The sequence below is a fragment of the Egretta garzetta genome, unplaced genomic scaffold, assembly GCF_000687185.1.
Source record: "Egretta garzetta isolate BGI_Z169 unplaced genomic scaffold, ASM68718v1 scaffold163, whole genome shotgun sequence".
NCBI lineage: Eukaryota > Metazoa > Chordata > Aves > Pelecaniformes > Ardeidae > Egretta > Egretta garzetta.
In genome coordinates, this window is record NW_009259308.1 from 3713013 (window position 1) to 3739498 (window position 26486).

At 47.7% G+C, this 26486-nt stretch overlaps 1 protein-coding gene across 1 annotated transcript in view; it reads right to left on the minus strand.

Moving 5' to 3' along the window:
* Window positions 1-26410, minus strand: part of SGIP1 (SH3GL interacting endocytic adaptor 1) — a 56358-nt gene extending 29948 nt beyond the window's left edge. Inside the window, exons 1-7 of the mRNA XM_035891748.1 lie at window positions 26335-26410; window positions 7953-8016; window positions 5381-5405; window positions 3878-3955; window positions 2651-2707; window positions 2011-2065; window positions 914-1089 (exon numbers count right to left, since the gene is read on the minus strand). Of these exons, the coding sequence (XP_035747641.1) occupies window positions 914-1089; window positions 2011-2065; window positions 2651-2707; window positions 3878-3955; window positions 5381-5405; window positions 7953-8016; window positions 26335-26344 (465 nt within the window). The 5' untranslated portion in view covers window positions 26345-26410. The remainder of the gene's footprint in view (window positions 1-913; window positions 1090-2010; window positions 2066-2650; window positions 2708-3877; window positions 3956-5380; window positions 5406-7952; window positions 8017-26334) is intronic.
* Window positions 26411-26486: the final 76 nt, after the last annotated feature.

Below are 26486 nucleotides of genomic sequence, written 5' to 3' on the forward strand. Positions count from 1 at the left end.
CCCGCCCCTTTTTTTTTGTGCTTCCCAAAGCAGCCAACTGCAGTTTCTAACCCTTGAATGCTAACAGCCAGAAACTCCCTGGTTGCAGTGCAAAAAGCATCCAGAAGTGCACATGGCTAAAAGGGACCAAGCATCCAGGAAAAGCAGAGCCGTGCCAGAGGGACTTAGTATTTCCAAGGACAGTGACTTGTCCTGGAAGCTTTCATTAAAATTGGCAACATTGGTTTGGAAAGAGGAAATAAAATGCAATCATTTTATTTCCTCTTCACTTAGACTTTGAGATTCATTCACACTCCAGATACAGGCTAATTATAGAAAGCTTCATCTGAAAAGACACTATAGCCCACACTAAAGCCAAAAAATCAAATCTTTTCACGGCTGAACAGATTGGGATGAGACGACAGAAATTTTGACAAGCCTTAGAAAAACTAGCGGGTGATGGTATTTATATTGGGAGGGACTAAGGAGAGACAACCTTTCCTTCCAGGAACCCCATATTCACCCCTGGGGTGAGAAATGTCCCTCTAGCATCCCATAGCAGCAGTGTGGAAACCCCACAGATTCTTTCCCTGCCCTGTCGATCAGCGCAAGACCCACCCGATTTACATCGTGAACAATGACCACATTGAAAAATGAGGAAGAAGATAAAAAAAAGGAATAGTATATTCTGATCTCAGTTGCCATGTTTTATGAGCAGGAAAGGAAATTTTTAAGACATTTTGAACTGGAAACATCACCACAATATATCTGAGATCTCCTTGCAGTCACATTATTGCCTCTAGATAGAAGAGACTATAAATAAGGACACATGCAGACTTGACCATTGGCACCTAAGGCAGAGCCCCCTGCTTACTCAGGATGAGCCAGAACTGCCTTTGCAACCGGGGAAGAGGCGGAATCACCGAGGACTCACCACGGGGGATGGAGAAAGTGCAATGTTGCCTATCGACGCCTTCAGCTCGTCTACCGTCGCCGCACTTTTCAGGACGTCTTTAGCCTGCAAAGGCTTGATCTTAATATTGAACTTCTTGTGCGCCTCCTCTTCCTCTTCAGATTCACTCGAGGAGTAGAAGTGCTTTCCTTTGGTAGGTAGAGCACAGTTAAAGAATATTTCCTTCTGCTGCAAGTGCAGAGCCTTGGCATTCAAAGGCTCAAGCCTCCCTGGAGAGTGGGAATCAGGTGTTCCCAAAATGCTTATCCCAAATGCCCCAGGGCGGGACTAGCATACAGGGGCAAATCCTCCTGCCACGCCTGTTACTGCTGTGATGTTTCACTGCTTTACCCACGTGCAGGGAACGGGTGCTCACAGCCATAAAGCCAGCCCTGGTTTAGCCCAGCAGTGATTTGCATCAGTGTCTGGGTTTCCTCCCCATCGTGACCACACTGGCTCAGCGCTTGCAGAGGGCCAGCATTCTGCAGCAGTGGAAGAGGAAGAAATTCTGCTTTTCCATTTACCCTTCTCCAGCTGCAAGTAGGAGGCTTAAAACCTGCTGCCAGCCTAAGAACTCAGCACACGCACAGGCTCTGGCCACCAACACCTCCTTGCCCCTTAGCAGGGCATGCTACAGGAGCTGCAAATTGATCTTTGCTCATTTTGCTTTTACTGCCTTGCAGACCATTTCTGCCCTGAAACAGCATCAGCTGTGACAGAGCACTGCACGGCCAGCGCCTGCGTGCAGCCCCACAGGTGCACCCACTGCAGCTGGGATGGGACACGGCCATCTCCACGGGGCACCCCGCTGCCGTGCTCCCCGGCACTGCTCACGCCTCCTCCTCCTCCTCCTCATTTCATAGCAGTGGATCAAAGGCAATTAAAGTCACCTTCTGCTCTACTGCCTCAGGTAATTCCCCCTGGGAGCCAATTTTAGCTGTGGAGTTACAGCTCAAAAGGAAAATAAAAAGGGGGAAATAAATAATATTAATAAATAAATATAGTCAGTGGCCTGCCTGCGAACCCCAGCTCATCTTACCGTTTGTAAACTAAGAGGCAAAGCTAACAAGAAAGGATATAGCCTGGTTCCTCAGGTCGGATGCTGTATCCCTCCTCATCAAGCTCAGGTGAATTCTGAATAGGGCACAAAAAAACCCAAAAGAATTAGGAATGTTCATTCTGTTCCTAGAAAGCTGGAGCAGCTCTTTCCTCCTGCAGGAAGCGATGTCCAGCGAAGGCTTGCACAGCCCAAGCCCACTGGTGAGGCAGCATGGAGCAAACAGCAGCCGTGCTGTGGCACTGCACCCGCTGGGGCATTTTAGCAGGAGCTGAGCACCCAGCCTCGCTGCAGATCAATGTTTGCAGTGCTCTCAGTTTTCACAGGTAAGACTTTGCAATGCTCACTTCTCGCAGAAAATTTTTTGCAATGCTTGGCTGCAACCCAGGTTTTTTTTCTGGGTAACTGCAACGTCCTACAGGCCCAGGCAGTGCTCGCCTCACCTGCAGGGCGTCAGGCACTGGAGCTACCCAGTTTCTGGGCAGTTTTAGGCTATTTAATTAACATGCAAATATGAAATACCTATCTGGACCCAGCTAACACCTGGATATCGCCCAAAACAGCCACGCAGAAAGCCAAAATGGCAGCATGGGAGCGCAGCCTGGGTCCCCTGTTGGGAGCTGTGCGGGTGCTCGATGGGGGGAGCTCCTTGGGACACTTACGTATCTGTCCCAGTCGATCTCCGCGTAAAATCCATTCGGGGCTCCATTTGTTTTCTTCTGCAACACATTGAAAGACAAAATTTCCGAGTTAGGAAACAAGACAACAGCGTATCTTGCATGTGTGCATTGACACGGCTGGGATGCCACTGGGCATTGCTGCAGCCGCTCTGCACAAGCACATCAGTGACACACAACAGCATTTCCCATTTCTGGAAAGTCTTCCATACCAGACCGCTAAAAGGCTTTTTTTTTTTTTTGAACATTTGTTAGCTGAACATATAACATTTCTTAAGGAAGAGAAATTAAATGGCTGTTTCTCCACATGTGTTCCAGCCCATGGGGAGAGCTGGCAGCAGCAGGGGCTCCCGATGCCCATTGAGCATGGATGGCACCACTATTTTTCAGGAGGTAAACACCTTCCCCAGAACACGATGAAAGAAGGATTCGCTTTCTGATATTCAGTAGCCAAACCACCCGCAGGGCAAGCTGGGTGTCAGAGCCTCACCGTGCAATGAAGCTGGGTTGCAGCAGTGAGAGGCGTCCAGGCTAACCCAGCTGGGATGCGGCGTTAGTGCATGTCACAACACACCAAACACACACACACACACAGGTTATTGCTGCTTTGGACCGAGGGGCCCCTGGTTTGGAAGGAGGCTTTGGGCATCCATTGCCTGTAGGACCCTTTGCTGGTCTGCTCTAGACATCCAAAAAACACCCAAAGCTCCCACTGGCCACTGCAGCAAGTGAGCAGTGCTGCAAGGCCAGCTCAGGGACTGACGTTAGGCTGGGTTCTCAATTTGGGGCACCTAAATTAGATAATCTGGTTCCCTTCAGCTGCCAGAGGTAGCACCCCCCAACCCCAGCACCCTGCCAAGGATCTAATGCAATGCACCATCCCGGGACAGCAGCAGCCTGGGGGCTTGATCAGGCCATCAGCACCCTTGCCCTCCACGTTTCACCCGACGGTCCTTACAATGATCCAAGAACAGAGCAGCATCGTTAGAGGTACAAGGGTGAAAGAATCAGACCCTGGATGGGGTTATGTGGGACTTCTGCTTTCCGCCCCCCCCAGTCCATTTGTATTTAACGCCATTTCTATTCAACTCTTATACATCCACCTGACTGAACCTAAATGGTAGTTTCCTATATTCTGGATTTCAAACCAAAAATGACTCACTGTTTTTAACAACCCTTTTGTAACTGTAAACCAAGCTCTGTTTTCCTTACCGAATTTTTTTTTCCTCCTTCACGCACACTCTCGGGTTTGCTATTGCAAGGTGGCTCATTGGGATGAGGGCTGGGCAGCTGGAAGGCATGCGGGGTTTGGCAGAAAAAGGGTTAAAGTATAGGGTGGTTGGATTTATTTATTTATTTTTTTTTTTAAGAACACACAAAAATAAGTGCCAAGGACTTAGCAAACACACTGCATAGTTGTATAAGAAAAGGAGGGCTCAGCTGTGGCTCCAATAGGAGTAAGCGTGGTTTTCACTAGGGGCAGGTAACAGGGCTTTATTCAGCAGTCAGAGGATTTGCCTCTTGGCCGCTCCAGTGGCTGCAAATATTACAGTGAGAACATGTTATAGGAGAAAAAGTTATATTAGGTGTCTCCATCCTCTAATTCCCCTGCTTCCAAGACACTTAGGAGCTTCATTATAACCCCCCAAAATTGCATTTCTGCATCCTTCAGCTTGCTGGAGTACTGGAGAAACCCTGTCCTACCTTGCACCAAGCTTAAAAAGCAAGCCACTGGGAAAATCAAGAATAGGAGCCTGACTGAAAGGGCAGCCGAGCTCACCTAGGGTCCCTGCGCCCATGCCTAGCAAGGAAAGGCTGCCCACAGCACTTCTGCCGGTGGAGGGAATGGCTCTGGGCTGCTCTTCACATTTTATTTATTACTGCTGAATAGAGCCTTGGTTAAAGCTCTACCTGAGCTGCAGACCCCCTTTTTTTATTATTACTGTTTCTCAACAAGTGGCTTACAAATACAGGGCAAGCCCAAAAGCCAAGGATCTTGGGTCAGATGTTGGGGGGGGAGAAGTGATCCCTGTAATGGAGCACCTTGGCACCCCAATTTTTGTATGGCTTTGTAAAAGACACCCCAGCACCACTCTCCCTGCTGAGCCTCCTGAGGGTCTCATTTTTATTTTAAGGTGGGCTTCTAATGTCTGGATTTGCACAAGAAATAGCACCCAGCACAGTCCCAGTCTGAACCCAACATACTTATTTGGAAACTTTAAATCAAATGGCTAAAGGAGACGTGGTCCATCTACTAACCCGATCTAGCAGAGGCTTTTCTATCTAACATCATAAATAAAAGCAGCAATAATTCAAAAACAACTATCTCCTTATTTTCAGTTTAATATAGAAAATAAAAACAGGTATCGGAAACAGCTGTTCTGGCAATATTCCCTTAACTCATTGTACAGCAAATCTGACCCAAGCCAATTAGTGGGAGTAGAAACAAGGATGCAGAGCTGGGGGCTCTAGCAGGACACCTGCTCCCATAGCATTCATCAGGTGTTTCTGTACTGTTATTTTCTTTACATTAATTTTGTAGAAAACCTGGAATAAATCATTATTTTAAACAACTTCTTACGGAAATTTATTTTCTATATTAAACAGACAGGAAGAGACAGTTCACAAGATGCTGATGGTGGCTGATGGAGGAATTAGCATTTAAGGGGCCATGGCAGGAGAGGAAGGCAGGACCGGGGTCCATGTAATACTTACGATGCCGTCCCTGTCTGGCGACCCCCTGCAAGAACAGAAAGAAACACAGCTGTGTTAGCTCCCAAACTGCACCATCACCCAATTAGCTTGTGGAAATGGTTTTCTTAATGAATCCACAGCAGCAATAGTTTTAATTATGAAATTGTCAGCAAATCTGAATTACCTGCCATGTGCTCCTCATGAAACCCACACAACTGTCTCAGTACCATTGATCTCATGTTATCAGATGACAAATTTTATATTTATTGGTAAATAAAGTGTTCCTGCCAATGACTGCACTCTCCCAGCTGGCCTGGCTCCTCCTTGCACCCATCCCGTGGCCACAGTCCTACCCTGGGTGTGCACCCTCTTGCAGAAGACAATAAAAGTTACAAATAGAGTAATTCAGAGATTTTGATTCTGCCAGAAGCACAGTCACTTCTCTTCTGAATGGATTTGAAAATTGATGAGACTCCTCAGAGACCCTAATCCCCAGCCACTGATGGGATTTGGACCTTGGTCACAGGAAATGGTGTGGCGGGCTTGGCAGCCGTATTTAAACATGGTCTAACGATGCTAAGTTATTTACTGAAGAGACAAATATGTTTATGAAAACCAGAAGGGCTCGTCCACCTCCCACATGCTCCTGAGTCTCATGTGTTGCCCGAGATTTGCCACAAATTAATGTCTGACTCAGGGCACCATCAAAACCCTGCAGGGAGCTGCCGCCCATCTGGCTCTGGTTTAACAGAGAATAACGCCTTCCACTGAACTTCTCCAATTCATACACGTCTGCTTCCCATCTCTCTTAGCTTGCATTTAATCTCTTTGCACAAATGTTTCCAAAATTTTTTGGAAGTAGCAAAGATCCCCTCTGCTTCCATATTTTGCCTACATTCAGGGAATGTCACCTCCTGCTCATCTCCCCAAAGCCCAGCCAGAAAAGGCTGGAGACCCTCAGCTGGTAGAGGGAAGGGGGTGGCAGGTCCTTCACCACTGTGCTGCAGCTCCAGCTCCAGCACATCCAGCATCTCCCCCAAAGACAGGCAGCAGCTCTGGAGACCCCACACCACAGTGCCCACCACTGGGTCCTGGGGGTGCAGTGGCCCAGCCGTGGCAGGGGGTCACCAGAGGATCTGTCTGAACCCACTGCCCCTCCCAGCCCCGCGACAGCTGCCAATAGAGGATTTGGAGAGTACTCAAAGCCATTCGGGGCGATGACCGCGATGTGACCTCACGACATGCTAATCACTGCTGCTTGCTAATTGCAGCATCTCTTCCACACTGGCCCTTCCACGAGCTCATTACCGTCACAAATGCCCCAGGACTTGTTATGTCCACGTGCCACCAGCTTCTTCAGCCTCTAGGAAGAGCAGGCTGCTACAAGCAAGCATGGAAATCACGGTGCTGGCTAAAGGCAGGACCTAGACAGAGCTCCATTGATTTTCCATGAGCAGAAAAGGAAGAAGCAAAGCAGCCTGTTTCCTGCTTATCCTTCTGATAAATTATAAATGAAGCTGTACGCAGCTGGAGCAGGAGTTCCTGGCTGTCCCATGGCCTGCCTGGCTAGTGGATGGACAGCCACCATTCCTGGTGATGACCCCCCCCTCTGCCAGCAGGACAACAGCTCAGTGCTGCACAGCACTCCTGGGATACGCTCCGCATCCCCACATGTTTTTGGGCCCCCTCCTGTGGCAGGCAAAGCCCCACAAGTGCTGGTGCAGCCAGGCTCACCATGACCCCGGCGTGTGGCCAGACCTGCAGTGTTGCAGCGGCTGTCCCTTTGCACAGGAAGCCTCACCAACCATTGCCAAGATATAAAATAGCTCAGGAAAAGAAATTTAAAAACAAAAGAAGAAGAGAAAACCCATAGGGTTTCTGCTGAGCCAGACATTAAGCACCTGGACAATGCTGCAGGTGTGGGAGCAGGGCTCCTCACTGCCTTTCCCCAGCTCCATCCCCAGCACATGGGCTGGACAGGCTCCTTTGTCACGCTGCTTTGGGACCTCCCCCCGCAAAGCAGCACCAGTGGCAGCCAAGAGCCCTCCCTGGGCTGGGCTCAATGCTATTCTGTACCCATGCACAGCATCCCCCGCCAGATGTTTTCCCACAGCAAAGGCAAAGGAGCACGCGCTCCACAAGCCCTGTGCACCCTCACTCTCCTGAGCCTCCCCCAACCACACAGCCCTGCACTCCACTGACGGCCTCACTGCCTGCACGGGCATCTGTTTAAATTGAATTTGCATCTAGAAAGATCTAAGCAGACAGGCAAATCAGTAGTTTGGGCAGAGATTAATCTGCTGAAACTCTCAGAGGAGTAATTTTCTTCTGATCACTGCTAACTGTCACCGTAAATTGCAAACACGTGGAGAACTGGCTTTATTATCTCTGCAGCACCACTGAGAAAATACCTTATTTGTTGGCCACTGGATACACAAGGGGAAACAGCTTAAATGTATTTGCTATTACAAGGCTTGATCCAAGGATGACAAATGCCTGTGATGCACCGACTTCCTTCCTGTCCTGGCACGCTGGCATCAACTTCTCCCCAGCTTCGTTATATATTAATGTGGTTTATATCTCATTGACTTACGTGGAATCAGTATCCTTTTCTTTCTTCCGTATACCAAAGGCCTTCCTTGTACGTTTTTTCAGTCCTGTGGATAGAAGGAATATAAATAATGCAATATTAATATTATGTTTCAAATAAATCCTCCTTACTTCCTTGTCGGCTGTAATTCATAAATACGGTTAAAAAAAACCCCCTAAACCCAAGAAACTTCCAGCAGGACTTTGCAGGTAGTGTGTACATTTGCTTATGCCTTTTATTTGTTCTCTTAACACTTATTAACTTGATCTCAGCATGCGCGACTGCATATTTCACAGTTAATATTTCTAAGCTAACTGTCTTAATTATACGTTCCTTTGCCATGCTGCACGCACGGCGGTGAAACCCCTCTTTGGTGTTAAAAAAAAAAAAAAAAAGCAGTTTAAACCATGAGCTTGGTTATCTTCTGCACTGACTCTTGATCTGCACAGTGCTTAAAATCCCGCCTGGTACCAATGATGCTGGAGCTGGCCAGGAAGCCCCGGAACGCATCGGGGCAGTGGCCACCACCACACCACTTTTAAAAACAGGAGGAGGGGAGTGGGTTTCTGTGAGCTTCTCCCTCTTTTCCAGCCTAGGAGTTATCCAGGAGAGGGATTTTTCATAACTGCTTACAGCAAGCACACCAAGGCATTTTAAGCTAGCACGTTCCACTTGGCTGGCTGGTTTTCATGCAGATGATTTTCTGCTGGTGGTGGCCGTCCAGCCCGACCACTGAGATCTGGCTGTGCCTGGAAGCTGACGGGCACACTTGTTGTGCAATTGCTGCCAGCAGCACGAAAGCAATTAGTTTAGGTCAGGGCGTAACTTAGAGATCCTGGTGGCCAAAGCAGGCAATATAAGCCATGGCCCTTGAGTCTAGAAAGAGCTATTTCTGACCTCTTCCTTTCGGAGCTCCTAGGAGTTGCGCCTTGGTCCAGAAGTTACCCAAGTGTGAAGCATTGTGTGTCAGACACAGCTGCAAGGATGCAGCAATGGTCTGGAGCAGCAAATGCAATGGCTCACACCAATGCAACAAGCTGGCCTGCAGTAAATGGCCATGATACCTAGTGTTCAGGAACCACCGCAGGTCCTTGCTCAGCAGTGACTTCTTCCCCAGAACTTCATGGAAAGTGGAGTCAAGCAAACAGGGACCATCATTAACCGCAGCCCAGGGCCTGTGGGCAGGGACAGAGGGGGGGAGAGGCAGGTCTGGCAGCACCCACGCTGCCCTGCTGCCTCCTCGCTGGGTGCTGAGCCAGCCCCACGGGCAGGTCAGCCAAGAAGCCTGCACAGAGTCCAGCTGTGCAGCAATGAGACAGCTGTGGCGTGAATTTGCAGGGAAGGTGAACACGCTGCCATTAGGAGTCCCGTTAGCCACACGCATGCCTGTGCAGCCCCACCACTGCAAGCCTTCCTCTCCCTGGTGCAGCGTGCAACAACTTGTGATGCTGCAGACAAGGCTCAGGGGCACAAACCAGGGTTACCATGACTAGGACGCAGCTCACGCAACGTGCACTGTACCAGAAGCACAGAGCTATACATGTGCCAAAACCTGCTTTCTTAAAAAAATACTACCTAGGATTCAATGAAAAAAACCTCAAGCTTCTACCTTGAGCAATGAGCTGAAAGAGCCAAATCTCCTGTAGCTCTCCCGAAATTGGCTCTGGACACCCCCGGAACATGGGAGCACTCATCCCAGGAGCTGCATACCCCAGCACAGTTCATTTGATTGAAGCTTTTCAGGGAGACTGAGTTTCTTTGGTCTGCCTCCTGCTTTGAACATGCCCTTGAATTGAAATTATTTTCTGTTTTCCCAGAAACATCCTACTCTTCCAAGCACTGACTGAAGCATGCACCAAGTACACAAATGCTGGCTTTCTGCAGCACATCAAAAATCGATGGATTTAAATTATATAATCAAAATACATGTGGGATGCTTCAGGTTTTCGATACCCTATGGCCGGGTGGTTTCTCAGGCCAACACTAGAACCAAGCCAGCCAAGGTATAACCAGGAGAGGCTCTAGCAGGTCTCCTTGGAACTGCTCAAGGAGCTTTTAGGTTGGACGTTTCCCCCCCAAGAAATGGGAAACAGTCTGCTCCTGAAAAAAAAAAAATCATACCCAGTGCACTTCCTTAGTCTGCCCAAAACAAGCATTACATGGTCAGTGATGAAGGAATCACGTATGGGATCACATACACCCCCAGCCTATGGGATCCATACATCCCCAGCTGCTAAGGGCAGCACAGGCAGCTGGGAGCGATGCTGAACCCTGTAGACTCATCCTGCAACCTTGGACAGACAGCTTTAGTTTTACTACATCTTGCCTTTCAGCTTTCCTACAGTTTCTTCCAGACTCAAGCAAGTTATTAATAACTGAGGAAGGTTTCCATTGATCTCACCCCCTAGAATAACTTCATCCTCCAAACTCAAAGTAGAACAGGGAGGGCCGAAAACCCCAGAAATGAGTTGTTGTTTAGTCTTATCCGAAGAAGTGCCTGATTTGGTTAAATTTTGTAATGAAGCCTTCTGCTCGGTTATATAATAGACCCACCATCTGCTTAAAATGGTAATGATTGAGGGGGAAAAAAAAAAAAATAAAAAAATGGGATATTCAGGAAAGGCAGTAAAAAACCCAAAAGCCTCCTTTGGAGGCAGTTGTCGAGAGCCAGTGGGCGTAGGTTCCCTGCCGAACCTCACTGGGGCCAGGCACTGGCTGCCTTCCCCTGATGGTGAAACCAGAGAGGTCCACAGTTTGGACAGGGACACCACAGTGATTTTCCAGGACAGCTCTGGATTTGGGTGGCTGCGGCTCAGAGGAGCTCATGCCTCCCTCGATGTGGTCAACCCCAGCCCAGAGCACTGTTAAAAATACCCCGTCTGATGGTGCAGGGACAGAGCTGAGGGTTGTGCATGGGAGGGCACTGCATGCTCTGGTCCTCAAGACTCATTTCAGTTGGTTTTAGGAGCTGAAGCACCATAAAACCAGTCCCGGCAAGAGTCATTCTTATAGTACTACTATGACCTTACTCACTGAGGGAATGATATGTGGAAACACTACAGGTTCTGGGGAACCTCACAGGACAAGACATATTTGCTGCTGGAAGAGAAAAGGTGATGGTAATTGGGAGGGAAAGCAGAGAAGAGGTAGTGAGGCAGCAGAAAGACAGGCGTGAAAGAAGAAAAATAGAGTATATCCACATGGGTCATTAAGGGATGGCTCAGAGCAGGGAGAAGCTGAAATCACCGCTCAGGTGATGCTCTCTAAAGCAGCACCTAGCATGGAGATCAAATCTCACCACTCCCCATCAAGGAGCACTGGGTACCAGATCCAAACCACTCTCCAGTGGGAAGACCCAGAGAGCTGCATCGCCCTGTGATGGCAGTGCTGGGCAACACCAGCACAAAGGGCTGTATGTGTCAACCAAAGACAGTCCACTCCTTCAGCTGTCCCCACCCTGTGCCCAGCACCTCTGGGGACACCTGGGCAAGACACTGAGCTGTTCCTCACCCCTCCAGACTCATCTCCTTGCAGGTCTGCAGAGGCAAGGATTTCCTAAAGCCCTGAGGCACCCCACCTCACTGTGCAGGTCGTACAGGGCTTGCTGGGAACACATCTGCTTTGACCCATACTAGCTGCGCAGCAGTACCACAGCCTTCAGCCACCAAAATCCCTTTGGCTACAGGGCTACCAGAGGTGTCAAAAAACTGGGAACAAGGTCCTGGGCTACCATAGGTGCCAAAGTGGTAAAGATGGGCATGATGCAGTACCTGACTAATGGCAGCACCAGAGGGAAAGGATTCAAATCCCTGTAACTATAGCCATCCTAGCCCTCTCCCCATCCATTCACCCTGGGGAACTTCCTACCTTACTTGCAGGAAGAACGTTCATGCACTCAAGTATGTAACATTAATCATTGCAGAAGCCCCTACCTACATTCCTGAAGCCTTCTCCCTTTTCTCGCATCCAAAATACAAGGAAATAACCACCCCTGTGGGCTGCCCACCATTGTGGGGCAGGCAGCACGTCTCTGCTTTAATCTCAGCTTAAAACTGTGCTTTGAGTTGGACAAAGCTTGAGCTTTACTGCTGGTTTCACAGCACTGGAGAAGGGGGGCAGGCAGGAACTCTTCCCACCGACAGCTGACTTCATTCAGCACAGTCACTACGTGGCTAAAGCAGAGGTGGGCTGTCCCTGGTCTCCAAGCAGGAAAGGCCATGCATTACCCTCACCAGGAGGTGAGAGTAATGCATGTTTAGTTTAGGCTGTTTGAAGGTGCACAGTAACACCAGCATGAGCCCCCTCCACACGGAGCCATCACAAGCACGAGTTGGAGAAAACACCAGCATCGGCAGCACCAAATACTGTGCCTACACGTCCTGCTCAAGGACCAGCATGACATCCTTCTGGAGGGGAGATTAGACTAAAATGTTTGTGGATGGATGTATTTGACATCTCCGCCATCTCCTTCACCAGGTTTTCCTCAATGAGCATCATGGATGACAGCCCAAAGAGTATGCCATCACCTGCGTGGCAGCAAGAATACCTAAAACTTCATCAATGGCCACAAACCCAGTCTTGCCCGCAGAGGATAAACATGGGGAAAGCCACCGGCCCCTCCAAGGTACAACAAATTCACATGCTGTAATTAGTCCTCAAGCCAAATGGCTTCGAATGCTCTTACTCAAAGACTCAGAGTAGCCACAAGCCAAGGCTGAACTAACCATCGCATGCCAGAAATGTCATTTCAAACACAAATGGATCTGTGAATCGATGGGCATTATTCACCTTTTATTTACTATTACCCATTTTTTTCCTGGTATACCTAAGAAATAGCATCTGAGAAATAACAAATTAGTATTTAACACTATGAAGCTTTCTGAATGTTATTCTTAAAAACTACCAATACCTTATTTTCTATACTGAAGACTTAACACCTCTAAGAAAAATAACCCTGTTCTCCCAAACCCAGTGCCTCATCCTCCATCCCCAGGCAGTGGGAGGAGCTGTGGCTTCTGGACCCCTGAATATTGAGGGGGATCCCTGGAGGGAGAGGTACTCACTCAGGAGGATGGGCCTCATAAAAGCAACACACCTCTTAAAATGGAGAAGACATCAATGAGATGCCATGCCAGAGACTCAAGACCAAAGTACCTGTGAGGAAGTGGGTAAGAAGGGAGAAGGGGAAGAAATAGGGGCAAATACGAAATAATCAGTATTTGGTTTGTTTTCTCTTTGTTTTGGTCATGTGGATTTTTTTTTTCCATGCAGCTTGGAGCTGGATTTGAGCAATCCCCTTTCCCCACTGCACACAAACCCGTGCCTGCTCTTACTGAACCTACTTCACTGGGTCCGAAGACGTGGAAGCCTGTTGCTGTTTCATAGCCAAAGGACTTCGTATTTGGCGTTGGCTTGCTTTACTAAAGAAAGAATAACCCTCCTTTTCATCAGCAAAAAAAAAAACCAAAGGCAAGACAAAACTACTGAAATCCTCTGAGTCATATCCAGAGGAAAAAGCCAAACAGTAAATTAGAGTTTAAGAAGCAAGGGTGTAACCACATCAAGCCCCAACTAAGTAATCCCAACGGCAGCAGCCCAAACGCTCCTTGCGGATCAGCCCAGAAGAAGTTTCCCTGCTGGGAAAAGCACCGACCTGGGCCCAGCTGCTGCACCGATGATGTCTCTTATGTGAAAATGGGCACGTTTGGCCCATTGCAAAAATCAGGGATCCTCAACTGCCACGCCCTTGGTAGCAGAAAAGTCAACTCTCAGTAACTGTGCTGTTTCAGTCTATGTTATTTTTGGTTTTGCCCACCTTATATGTAATTAAATCAGTATACATCTTCATTACATTTAAAATGTTTTACCTAAACCAACCTTTGCATTAAAGCTCATTACCAGCCTTTCACCAGGCTTAATAATGCGGCAAAGAACTGAGCCGTCTGCATACTGCCTTGATACAGTCATTAATATTTTACCCACCTTCATTTACAAGTCTAATTGCAGATGTTACTCTGGAGCAGAGAGGATGGACCATCAGAAGCAGCAGTCGGGCAGCTATGGCACCGCTCGTGTCAGCAGCCTGAGGGGGCTCCTTCTGCAGTAGCCTGGCCCTGCAGGCCATGGCCAGGGGTTACAACACGAGTCCTTCAGGAGACAAGGTCTTCTGCTGCTCCCCCCGCCTCCCATGGTGTCACCACAGGCACCAAGCTCCAGCCACACTCCCATCGCCATTAAAGGTCATCGAAGGCAATTAATAACACACACTTGCCTACGCCGTTACCTGCCTTCTTTCCTAATTTAAAATGTTGCGTCGCAGCTACCTCTGCAGAGAAAGTTTTAGTAAAGATTCAGGTTTTAACCTATTTAAACCCATATAATTTTCTTCTTGGGAAGGGCTCATGCCAATCTCCAACCCAGGTGGGACTTCAGGCTTCACCAGGCTCCTGGCATTGCAAATAGCTTTGTACTTGCTCTGCTGTGGACTCCTATCTTCTGCCTTGTCGAGGGTATTTATTTCTAGCATTATCCTCCCATCCTCTGTGCAAAGTGACATAAATAATGCATGCTGGGTCTTTTTACCAATGTCTGTCTTCTCAGTCAATAAATTACCCTTCTTATCCCCTTGAGGAAATCATTTTAAAACCCCTTTCTATTTCAGGTTGACTGGTTGTTCATTTTCCCCCTCAATTCTCAAGGTTTCCTTTTCCTAGCAGGGCTGAATTACACTATTTTACACTTTCTGACACCACACTCTCCAGCTCCCTGTCCCCAGTAAATGCTGTGGTTCACTGCCCTCCCCCAGCCTCTCCTATGGGTCTGCTGGGGCTGTCCTGCTCAAGCACTTTGCTCCACCAGCCAAGATGTCCCATCCTTCACAGCACAGGGACATCGTCCAGGACCACAGCTCCCAAGAAACACACAAAGATAATTCTATCAATTTAAAAAAAAAAAAAAAAAAGCACATTTCCTACACCTCAGCTCCTCTGGTATCAACAAAAAAATAACCCAGAATTTCTTTCCAGAGAGGAATCTGTCCTGAGACCAGATCAGAGTATTTTGCTTCAAATCAAATCAACTACAACTACCACGCATTCACCCTTGGACAAAGCCCCAATGAAGAAGGAAGGTGCCATGGCCATGTCTCAGGGAACAGGAACAGCCCCTGGGCTTTAACAGCACCAGGTACAGTAGTTTTTGTCTCAAGTCCCACCAATGGAAGCCATCACCCTTTGCTCGTGGAAGGGACCACCACTGGGCCCTTGGAGATGGGCCAAGGGGCAGCTGCGCTTCCCCGCAAGAACACAAACCCCCAGCATGATACACATTTGACCTGTGAACAAGCCTTGATTTCAGATGAGGTTTACCCAGTATTGAAGATTTTTTATTATAATCATTTTGATTGATTTTGACTGGTGGGGGTCCAGAAACCAGCTGCTCCTCAGGGTAAAGACTAAACTTAGTACTCTCCCTGCACAAGCAAAGCCTACATTTTAACCAGTCAGAAAATCTAGTTTTCTGAAAATTTTGTGGAAAACCCCTTCAAAAAGATGGGGGGGTGGAGGAGGAAGTCACCCATCAGAGCTTACTTGCTTTACTATCTCAAAATACATAAAAAGTAATTTTTAAAACAAACAGTTGGTGCCCCTTCTGAAGACACACGGTGCTGTCTGCACATCCAGCTCTGCTCAGCAGCCGCATGAGCTCACTGTGCTTAATATTTCATCCCAGTAAACCAATAGGTTCCAGTGCAAACTGCCGCTAAACCATTACATTTAGCTTTGCCAAGGGGGTGCTAACAAAGCCATCTTTTATAACAAGCTAGCCAGGCATTAAAGGTCCTTACTGTCTACCTATGTGAATTTACTCTACCTGGTTACACTTCCAAGTTACTGAAAAAAAAATAAATCTGGTTAGCAAAGTCCCATGGACACATATTGCAATCTCCACATGCTTACAACAGTTCCTCCCTGTTAGAAAATGAAAAAATGAGGAAAAAGGGATGGTGAGACCACTGCCACTTCTGTCGCTCTCTGCTGGAGCGAGACACTGTTGGCTTCTTCCCTGTGGCTTTCAGGAATGGAGATACTTGAAAACAAAAGTAAGCAACAACAGTTGTGGGTTTGGGATTGTTTTTTTCTTTTAAAAAAAAAAGCTGAGAAGTTTTTTCCTTCTCAGAAATTGGAAGACATTGAAGGACTAACAGTGTTTGAAAGCCTAGAACAAGATCACAAAGTAAGTCTGAATAAAAGAAAACATTGCAAGTTACCGCTCTGGGATCATTTTCTCCTACAGTAGGAGTGGTTGCTCCTGGCTCAAGATCCCAGGCTGTTGAACCTTGTAAATAATGCAGTTTTAAGATGTGGTACACACCACCTTTCGCTGGGAGGTCCCGTGGTGGTGCTCTTGATTATCATCAAGGAGATCAAAGGCTTTGCACCAAAACCAAGCCCCCCCACCCCTGCCCCATCAAGCGGGGACGTGACAAAGAGCAGCAGAGAGGTGGCATCACACCTGGGCTTGGTCCTGCTCAGCTGCTGCACCCAAGCCCAGCACACAACACTTCTGGAGAGACCCTAGAGCTGGCATGCAGCCAATGGGAGAGCAAATCAGGGCAGCTGCAAGGCTGGAGAAGGAGGAGATGGGCATCTGCAGGAGCTTCAGCACAGCACAAAAACCATGTTGGGAGCAGCTGCGTTGGGGTCCAAGCACCTACCCTGGGAATGGAAATGTGGTGGTGAAGGGATCTACACTCCAATGGACAGAGGTAATACAAGATCCTGTGCCTGATTCAGAAATACAGTCACGTTTTCAACTGTGAGGGTAATTAAGTCTCTGAACAGGTTGCAGTGAACTTTGCCTAAGGAGTTTTTGAATTAACATTCAACACCTTTCTAAAAATACATATCCTATTCCAGATACTAGACATAAAGAAGAACTTGGAGAAAGCCCTGTGGCCAAGTGGCCACCTCTGGGTTTGCGGCCGCTGACACACATCCTGGCTGCCCCAGAGCAGCCACCCCCATGCCAGGCTCTGCTCCTGCCCCAGAGCAGCGAGCATCCATCCCTACATACCCAGAAGGATTTGGGGTCCCAGGACCTTCACATCTTTCCCCTTCGCTGTGGTCCGCACCCTTTTCCCTTTGCAAGCTGCCCAAATACTCATCACAGCATTCAGAGTCAGGCATTCAAAGGGCTGAGAAATGGCACAGCCCTTGAGCCAAAACCCCTGCTCTGCATGCACTTACTATGGCGAGGAAGGGGGCACCAGCTTATTTAATACATCCGAGATTAAACCTGTGTCTGGTCATTAGACTAGCCCCTTTGCTTTGCAGGCACAATTCAGTTCAGGTAACCTGTGCCTTCAGTGCAGGGTGAGACCCCAGCCTTTAACTACAGCCTCAGCACACAGGAATGCACCCTGAGCTGCGGAAATATATTTATACTCCATACAAATATAGATCCGGGCTCTCCCCATGGCAAGACCCAGTGCAAAATCAGCATCACTGCAGCTGGGTGCAGCAAGGAGCCCAAACGTTTCCATCTCATTGCACAGATGCTCAGATGACTCGACTCAGGCCCAGCCCTCCGGCCATGCAGTGGGGCTGCCCAGCTCAGAGCAAGCCCCAGCCCCAAAGCAAAGCTTGGGGACCAGGCCAGCAGCTACAGGCTGTACTTAAAATAAAGGGCAGCATCAGCAGGATGCATCCCAACACGCAGGACATGAATTTGTTTTACTTCTGCAACAGAGCCGAGCATTTAAGGACTATTTAACATCAGAAGGATGCAAATTGTTGCTCATAGGTTATTCATCAACTCGGTAAAGCAGGTGCAGGAATTGCTCACCGCCTGCTTTTCCCAGAGATTAGATTTTTAATATCAACTTCCAGAGACCCCAGGTGTGTGGCAACCGAGGGATGCAGGACACAAATGTCTCCACCAATATTGTCAGTAAATTAAATCTGGATACAGTTGTGGCTTTCATTCACGGCTGGCACACACACAAAAACACCAGATGCATTTCTAAAGGTTGCTGTACTATTCAAGAAGTTGTCCAGGACAGGCTCTCCCTCCCAAATGACACTCAGATTTCTATTTTTAAGGGGGTTTGAGTTTATTGGGAACAGGACACAACAGTGCTCCCACGTGCCTCCCTGAGCACCAAGCAGCTGCAGGAGGACACTGAACTCGTCAGTGGGGCAGCTCCCTGCAGGCAGCGCATCCAGGGGACACTCATGCATGTTCTATCCCCCATGCTGGTTTCCACACACCTCCACACCCCCCCAAAAAAAAAATTTTAAAATCACACTGAAAACCTCTCCTTTTCTTTGCAAGGCTTTGCCATTGCATCTGCTCCTCGTCTGGAGCCGCAGCCAACAGTAGGTCCCATCTCACAGCCCTGTTTTAAAAGGCATCTCCTTAAAACCCATTGCCTCCGTGCACACCACAGGCTCCCAGCAACTACTTTGACACTTTCCTATGAACAACACACCAATTTTGCCGTTGTACTGTTTATGCAGAATGTAAGGACTAATTAAAACCCACCCAAATCCTTGCCTCAGCATGACACCAAAGAACAGCCTTCCATCCACCCCATGCCTCGCTGATCAAGGCCACCCCACTGCAGCTGACATCTGCGTTACCCTCCATGAACTCCCACTCCCGATTTCCCGGGTGCAGAAGAGGACATCTGGGCTTGGTTTGTCGCCAGGGACACCTTGGTTTGTCACCTGCGTGACACGGGAGCCACTTCCTTGGGAACAAGGTACAGCTCTGGGTGAGCTGCCATCACTTCCTCTCAATTTGGTCATTCAAAAAAAAATTGCAATATTCACATTTGCATATGATGAAGATTTACACCCAAAATAAAGCGTGACAAGACACTTCTTTCCAGTTCCCCTAACCATCCTGTTCTTCCCATGGTCTGCTGTCAAACAAATACCTTGATTTCAAAGCAGGGATTAACTGTGGCAATAGTGTAACTAAAAATAAAAGCAGGAGACCTGACCCAAAGAAAGGCTTCATTGCCAGGCAGCGTTTGACAAAACTGACGGAGCTTCTTCCGCCCATCCGTCTCCCCACAGAGGAACCGTGCGGCATGGAGGAGCCCAGCGTCCCCAGGTGAAAGGAGCCAGGTAAACGTGAAGCATAAATGACCTTATTATTAATAACCTTTTATTATTAAAAGCTACTTTTGCACTAACACCAAAACCAGGCCAAACCCCTGCAAAACTCCAATAAGCCTATGAAAAATTAAGTCCTCCTTTACCATTTGGAAGAGCACCTTAAGAGGGACCTAAAAGCACCCCAGACAAGCTCATCATCGAGCATATTTACCAAAGCCACCAGCTCCAAGCGAACCCCACCAATAACAAGGTGGCTACAGGACTGTTTTCAGCACCACTGCATTTATTCATTTATTTGCTGACAGCAAAATACTTTGGGAAGATTATTTTTAATCATGCTGCTTCCAGAAATAACAAATCAAAATAAAATAGCCCCTCAAGAAGCACGCAGAGCTGGGTCTGCATCCATCCACTGACCACCCCAAGCCTGGTCCCAGGTGTCTCATGATACCCAAGTTTATTTCCATTTTCAGGTGATCCAAAAGCTTCTTCTTAAGCCATCAAAAAAAAAAAAAATCATCTAGGCTGATGTTTTAGGCACGGGCTTGTTCTTGAAGCTGATGCTGTCTGTAACAGGAGGAAGGCACAGGATAGGGTCCATCTCACCCGCACCCACCGGGCGATAGGTGTGATGCTGGGAAGTATTTTAAGGGAAGCACGAAACAACCAAATGCCCACTGATAGGCATGTGTGCATTTAAAAGCCTGACACCGTTTTATGATTAATCAGCTCTAATAACAAGGTGCATCCTTAATGATTTCTATAGGCCCAACTTTAGAAAACCAACATATTTGTGGGGCTGTATGAAATCCTCCAGGCACGCAAAGGGGCAGCTGCAGCCAGGTGACGAGGGCAGGCTCTGCAAAACCTGCCCGCAGCAGCGCCACGGCTCCCAGCCTCCTCAGCTCAACCTATCCCAAACCTCCCTGCAAGATTATTTCCACACGTCCTACACATGATGACATTAATCTCAAGTTGATGTTTTAAATTCCCTGCAACATGTAGGTGAAGAATTTTAAGGGTTTTTTTCCCTCAATAAGTCTCCCCCAAAAAAAAAACCAACCCCACCACCATCACCACAAAAAGTCATAATTTAAATGCAAAAAAAAAAAGTGCCAAAGTGAGGGGTGCTTTTCCAAGGCTGGGATGGGTAAGAAACGCCTCCCAGATCGTACAGGCTGAGAAGTATGATTTTCCAGTCCTAGAACCTCACTGCTTTCAAAAAACATTATCATTGTCAGCACCAATCCAATGAAGATAGGGATGTGGCAGGGAATTCCCCCTTCCCACCTCTGCTGTGAAGCATGCAGGGGAGGAGAAGGGGGTTTGTAGGACAGGAGCTTGTGCCTCCTCCCAAAGGACAGCCCCGAAATCCCACGCCTCTGGCTTCCAAGAAAGCACGCACACCCCGGGGCGGCTGTGCTGCCTGGTGACCATCTACAAAATTAAAACACACCTAAAACTAAACTGAAAATTAAAATAGATCATTCTGTGAGGTTGTAACTGCAAAAAGCCAGTAGCTGTAACCACTGCAAGCCTTGCTCCTCTTTCATTCACACAGATAAAGCAAAAAACCTTCAAAAGCCCCCAGAAACATCAGCCTGCAACTGAACTTCTATTAAAAACAAATAGCTGAGGCTTATTCAATAGCTGGCAAGGCAAACAGGGCTACACTGTGTACTACTGCACTGCACATGAACAACCCACCCGGCTAACAAGCAAATGGCACATCAGGCAGGTGTTTGCCTTTTTCCTACCAAACCTGTAGAAACTCAAATATACTGCCTCAAAGTTAAAATAAAATGGCTATATTGGGCCAGCACAGAAAATGGGAATGCTACCATCGACTTTCTGAAGGCAGATGGATTTTTAGTGAAAGCATCTCTAACTAGAGCAAGTTTGGGGCATAAAAATATTTTAAGGGGAGGAGCTCTGCCTTCCCCTCCTTCCTGCTTTTCCCTCCACATTGTCCCCTCTCAGATCCCAGAGGTGGGTTGGGGTTCCCAGCACAAGTGCTGGCTAAATCACATTTTATACCACCTACAGCTTTGCAGCCTCAACACCAGCGTTCAGGGAAGGGCATTTCTACACACAACCACGTTTTTCCACCTTTAACTGCTTAAGACCCTGTGATGGAGGTTTGAGAAGAATAGACACCTGATTTAACCTGTAATATTTTTCTAAAATGTCTTTAAAGTTTAAATAAGGCCAATGAACTGGGCAGAGAAACACCAAATGCTGCATTTGGGCACCAATTTGAGATGCCCAAGGGTGCACTTTAAACTGGGGCTCACTCCAAGGAGGCATTTTGCAGACCCCCATCACATGCAGTTGTTGAGTTCTGCCACATTTTCTACCCTTTCTACCCCAAAGAAAACCCCTGTTTGGGTTTTGCTTCAGCCACTACTTCCCATTGATCATTTTAGGTGCAAGGTTTTGCTGCCTCGCTTGTACTTCTGTTTAAATCTTCAATGCCACCACTTCAGCCACCACATTGGCATCATACAGGTTTTAACTGGCAGGTACCGCCAGCCCCAATCCAAAGCATTTCCCAAATTCCCAGAGTTTGGGTGGGGCCTTTTGCTTGGTGGTTGTTGGTTTTGAGCTAGAGCCATTTACCCCTTCCCTCCCTTAGCATGGAGAAACATGCTGCCACTGGACTAGAGCTGGAAAAACCCCTCCTGACTCCACAATGTAACATAAAAATTCAAGGCATATTTCCTTTTTTTCCCCCCCCCCCCCCCCCCCCCCATAGACTAGAGTTTGCTACTGCAACCTGTTCAGCTGAACAAATTCAATCCACATTGACAGGGATGCTCTTTGAGCCCAGATTTGCCAGCCCAGTTCTAACCAGCGCATGAGACATTGCTGGAAGCACCATGGTGCAGCATGGGAGCACCTCACTGTCCCCTGGGCAGCCCTGGGCTGGACACGCTAACCATAACCCCTGCTTTTGTACCCACAAAACCAAGAGCTGAAGAGCTCCTTGCCATTTCTGTTGCAAATGCTTTGCTTCCCAAGCCCCCATTTTTACATACCTCATCCTCAGCAGCTCAGTCTTCCTGTGCAGGCAGCACCTGCAGGCAGGACCAGCCCTCCAAACATATCCAAAAAGGCTTTATGCACGTCTTTTAATCTGAGAAAGCAGTAAAACGTCCCCAGCCCTGTGCCCACCCTGGGCTACAAGGGCAGCCAAGATGCTGGCTCGGGCACAGCATCTCCTTGCGCTGTGCAGGGCATGACAGAAGGGTCAAACAATCTTCTCTTGCATTCACAAAAAAAATAGTTTCCTTGCCAGTGTCAGGTCTGTCAGTGAGGCAGCAGGTCCCAAAAAATCCCCCTTGCATCTCAGGAGACAGCTGAAAATGTTCCTGCAAGCCAAAGCCCTGGGCCTCTTCGCAAGCCCAAGCTCGGTCATGAATTACTGCTCAAACAACGTATTGGAAAATACGGGTCTTAATTTGGTGTTACGGTCCTCATTTATTTTCTGGGATGGTTTTGCCATCCATGCCTGAATTTATGTTAATTGCCTCAAGCCTGCTCTTGGCTTTCTCAAAGGAAAACCAAATGTTTCTACCGGGTCATTTCCTCACATGGCCAACACTAAGCACATTTAAATACACCATTTACTGAAACGAGACCATCTAAAATATAGTAAAGCCAATTTTCTTGCCTAATCAATAAAAAGGCTTTTTTATATGCCACTAGATGCTTCTGGTCCCCGTACTGTCTGTTCAGCATGATGAAGACATAAGGCCTGGAGACAACCATTGCTAAAAGATGGTGCAAGAAACTTTTTGCCATTTTGGATGTGACTAGTCACCCATGGAAGTTCCCAGAATGACCAAACTCCCCAGAAACAGGTGCAAAAAAGCCTGGAGAAGGGAGTTACAGGGAAATTTCCACTCTGGGAAAGCTTCTCCCCAGCAAACCTCTGGCTTGGGCTCTGGAAAAATGCAGGTACCATCTCCCACAGAAGAAGAAATTACCTTCTCCAATGTAACCATGGCTGCTCCCACCAGCCACATGGTCATCTAATCTTTCTCACCATCAAAGAGCTTCTGGCCTGACTGATGTATTGCAGCAGCGATTTCAAAACTTAATTAAGCTGTCTAAAATACCTTCAGTACATTGGAGATGCAACAGATGGATTTAAAAAAAAAAAGGAGATAAACTTGTTCTTGTGCACAAGACATGCCCAGTGCATTTCTGAGTACTGGTGAGTTATTTAACGGTCAAAGGGAAGACCCAAAGACCTCTCACACCTACAGCCATGCGTGCAGAGGCCTTTCCAGCACCCAATGGTATTTTTCCAACAGCAGTTTCGGTCCCAGATCTAGTGCTGACGTGCCACGCAGTTTTGCTGCAGGTTATTTTTGTCGATTCAAAGCTGGGGGATTTTAGTCCCAACAGCGACTTTCCACCTGCGTGAGCGAGGCCAAGCAGAGCAAAACCATCCCCAACATGCCAAGCCTGCCAAACAGCAGCAACGCTCACAGACACTGCACCCCACTGTGCTACGGAGGTGGGGGACCATCTACTTCTGGCGGTTGAGACACCGCGTGGCACGTGTCCAGTTCTCCCAGAGAGGACTTGTTTCTTGAGACAGTGTCCACGCTTAGTTTTCTCAGGTATCACTGTGATTTTTAAGCATACAGTGAAAAATACGCACTTTTTCTCCCCATCTACCAGAAGATTGAGAAAATATCCCATATTGGGTTCACAAGTAGCAGGAGTTGCACATCCTGCACCATGCCCAAAGAGACAAATTCTCTTGTTTCCAAAGAGGAGGATCCAGAACCAACAGCTGAGCCAGGTCCATCCCGCTGGCCACGGGTGATGCTGGGTGGCCCCATGCTCTGCACCACGGGGACGCTGGGGCTGCCTGTGGGCACCATCACGTGCCAGGCGGGCACAGCCCAGCCCCTCCCCGAGCTCCACCCTCAGCTTCCAGCACAGCGTCCAACATTTTGGTGAGACATACTGCAAGCAATTTAAATAATTATTATAATAATAATAAACCTCCTTTAACATGTTTACTGCAGGGAACTATAGGTATTTTGTGGGGGTTTAAAAGTTTCAGATCAAATTAAAGCTAAGCACCTTCAAAGGCATTCTTATATTAAAGTAAAACATCTCTGCAAGGTGTCAGTGCTTCAGTAGGATATCAGTCACAAGTTTCACTCTTCCACAAATAGAGCCAGTTTCCAACCATTTAAAAATTCATCAAAAGCAGTAATTATTTCTTCTAATGTTATTTTCTCACTTCTGTTCTAGGTTCCCGTGTGCATTAGCTAGTTGAGGAACAACATGTTAAGCAGTTTAATAAGTCACAAATAACGGGGAAACTTTTTATGGCTAGGTTTTGGGGTTGGGTTTGTTTTTTTTTTAATGCAAGATTATTTCATGAAAGTTGATTCCACCTCCACCAGAGCCAGATGAGCTGGCTGCCCCAGCCCTGGCCCACATCCCCAGCGTGGGGCAGGGCACCCCCTGCTAGCCCCTTACCTGCACCCACCCGCCTGGGCCACAGCAGTCAAGGCTCCCGCACACCAGCACACCACGGGAATTTCAGAAGCAAGGCAAAAATCCTCAAGAAAAAAAAACAGAAAAAACAACCCCAAATAAAAAACCCAACCACCTTCACCCCAACCAGCCCTCCAAACTGGTTAAATAACATAAACCAAGAATTATAGCAGGCCAACTTTAATTTACCTACATTAATTTCTTTACAAACGGAGGCACTTTTGAGAGAAACCGCACTGTTAATGACATCTTCGCTAAAATTACCTGTTCTTGCACAGGCTGTCTGCCTGGTTCCCAATGTGTCATGTATGGTGTGATAAGTTTGATGTCATGGCCTAAAATTAAAATCTCTTTTGCCTGTGAGTATCAACAGTATTAGAGAAGACACTGAAAGCATTTCCTCATATCAAAGGACAGCACCACTCATTCCCTTACTACCAAGGAACCAAAAAGAGCAAGCAGCAATTCCTACGTGTTCACACATGGCCATTACAGCACCCAAATTTCCGAGGTTAGGCAAAATATTTTAAGTCAATACAAGATGCCTTGGTTACATGGAGCCTGGCGCCTTTCTAGGTTAATGTGGACAGGGTAACAGACCGTGATTTACAGGGGCACTCCGAGAGGCAGCCCAATTTCTGCCTGTCATCTCGGGGAAGGCCGGGCAGCTGCCTGGTTAGCATGCCGGCAGCGCCGCACACCCGGCGCTGGATGTGGCTTCGCACAGCCCTCACCGAGGTGAGCCCTTCTGCCTCGGCCAACAGGCCAGAAAAAAAACCCATACAGAATATTTTGATCTTGTTAGCCCTGAAGTACCTATTCTGCTAAAAAAATAAATAAATAAAAAATTTAAAAGTCTTCCTTTCCCTGCATCTTACTCCAGAAGGCATTAAAAAGAAAAAGCTTTACATATGGCCAAGACAAACAGCATAGGCTAAAATTTCTTTAAGAAATGCCCAGGGGCTTTTCCCACACACAAGCAGATGCACAGTCTCATGACGTTCCCTGAAGTATCTTATGCCTGGAGCCCATATTTCCTTCTCATTTCCTTTTTTATTCCAGTAAGCCTCAATCCAACATCCCCTCTCCTCCATCCTCAGAGCCTGCACCTTCAAACCAGTGACACTACATGGCAAAAATTACCTTAAGTTCAAATATCCTCGTTTCCCACTGAAAAGATGCTCATCCATGCAGCCTCACTGTAAAACCACAGAATCCCATCTATCATTGACAGGCTTCGCAGCCTCTGGTCTGTGCGTACAGATAGCACTCAAATTGTTCCTGTGCGCATCACGTCAGGCTGAGAAAGTGGATTTCCAAGCAGAGGATAAAATAACACTTAAAGGACCTTAAGCTGACCAAGCCATGCCGGCCTGGGCTACCTCTGCCTGCCCAGGCTGCCGCCTCGGCAGCCGGAGGAACCAGCAGCTCTGCCAGTTCACCGGGCGCTTGCACACCCCAAGCTGCCTACACGGGGCTGGGGATGGCATTGCAAATAATCTGACGGGCTTGATATTATATCACCATCCGCCAGCTTGCCGGCAGTGGGCAGGGTGGTTCGGTTTGATTGGGATTAGGGGGAGGGGAGGATTTTATTTTTATTTATTATTATTTTATTTTTTTTAAAAAAAGGAAAAGGATTCCCACACACAGGTTCAGCGCATCCTCCTTCCTCCACCATTGCTTTTAAAAACTCTAGTGATCCCGAAAGACATGCTCAGATCATCACCTACCTTCCATCATGGTGGCAGAATTGCATTCCTCAATTTCCAAGGAGCCTGAAAAAATACAGGAGAATACGATCCCAGTTACCAGATGCTTAACGTAAGCCCTTCAATCAAATGCCTCTGATCCCTGGCTTGCTTAGCTGCCAGAATAACAAGGG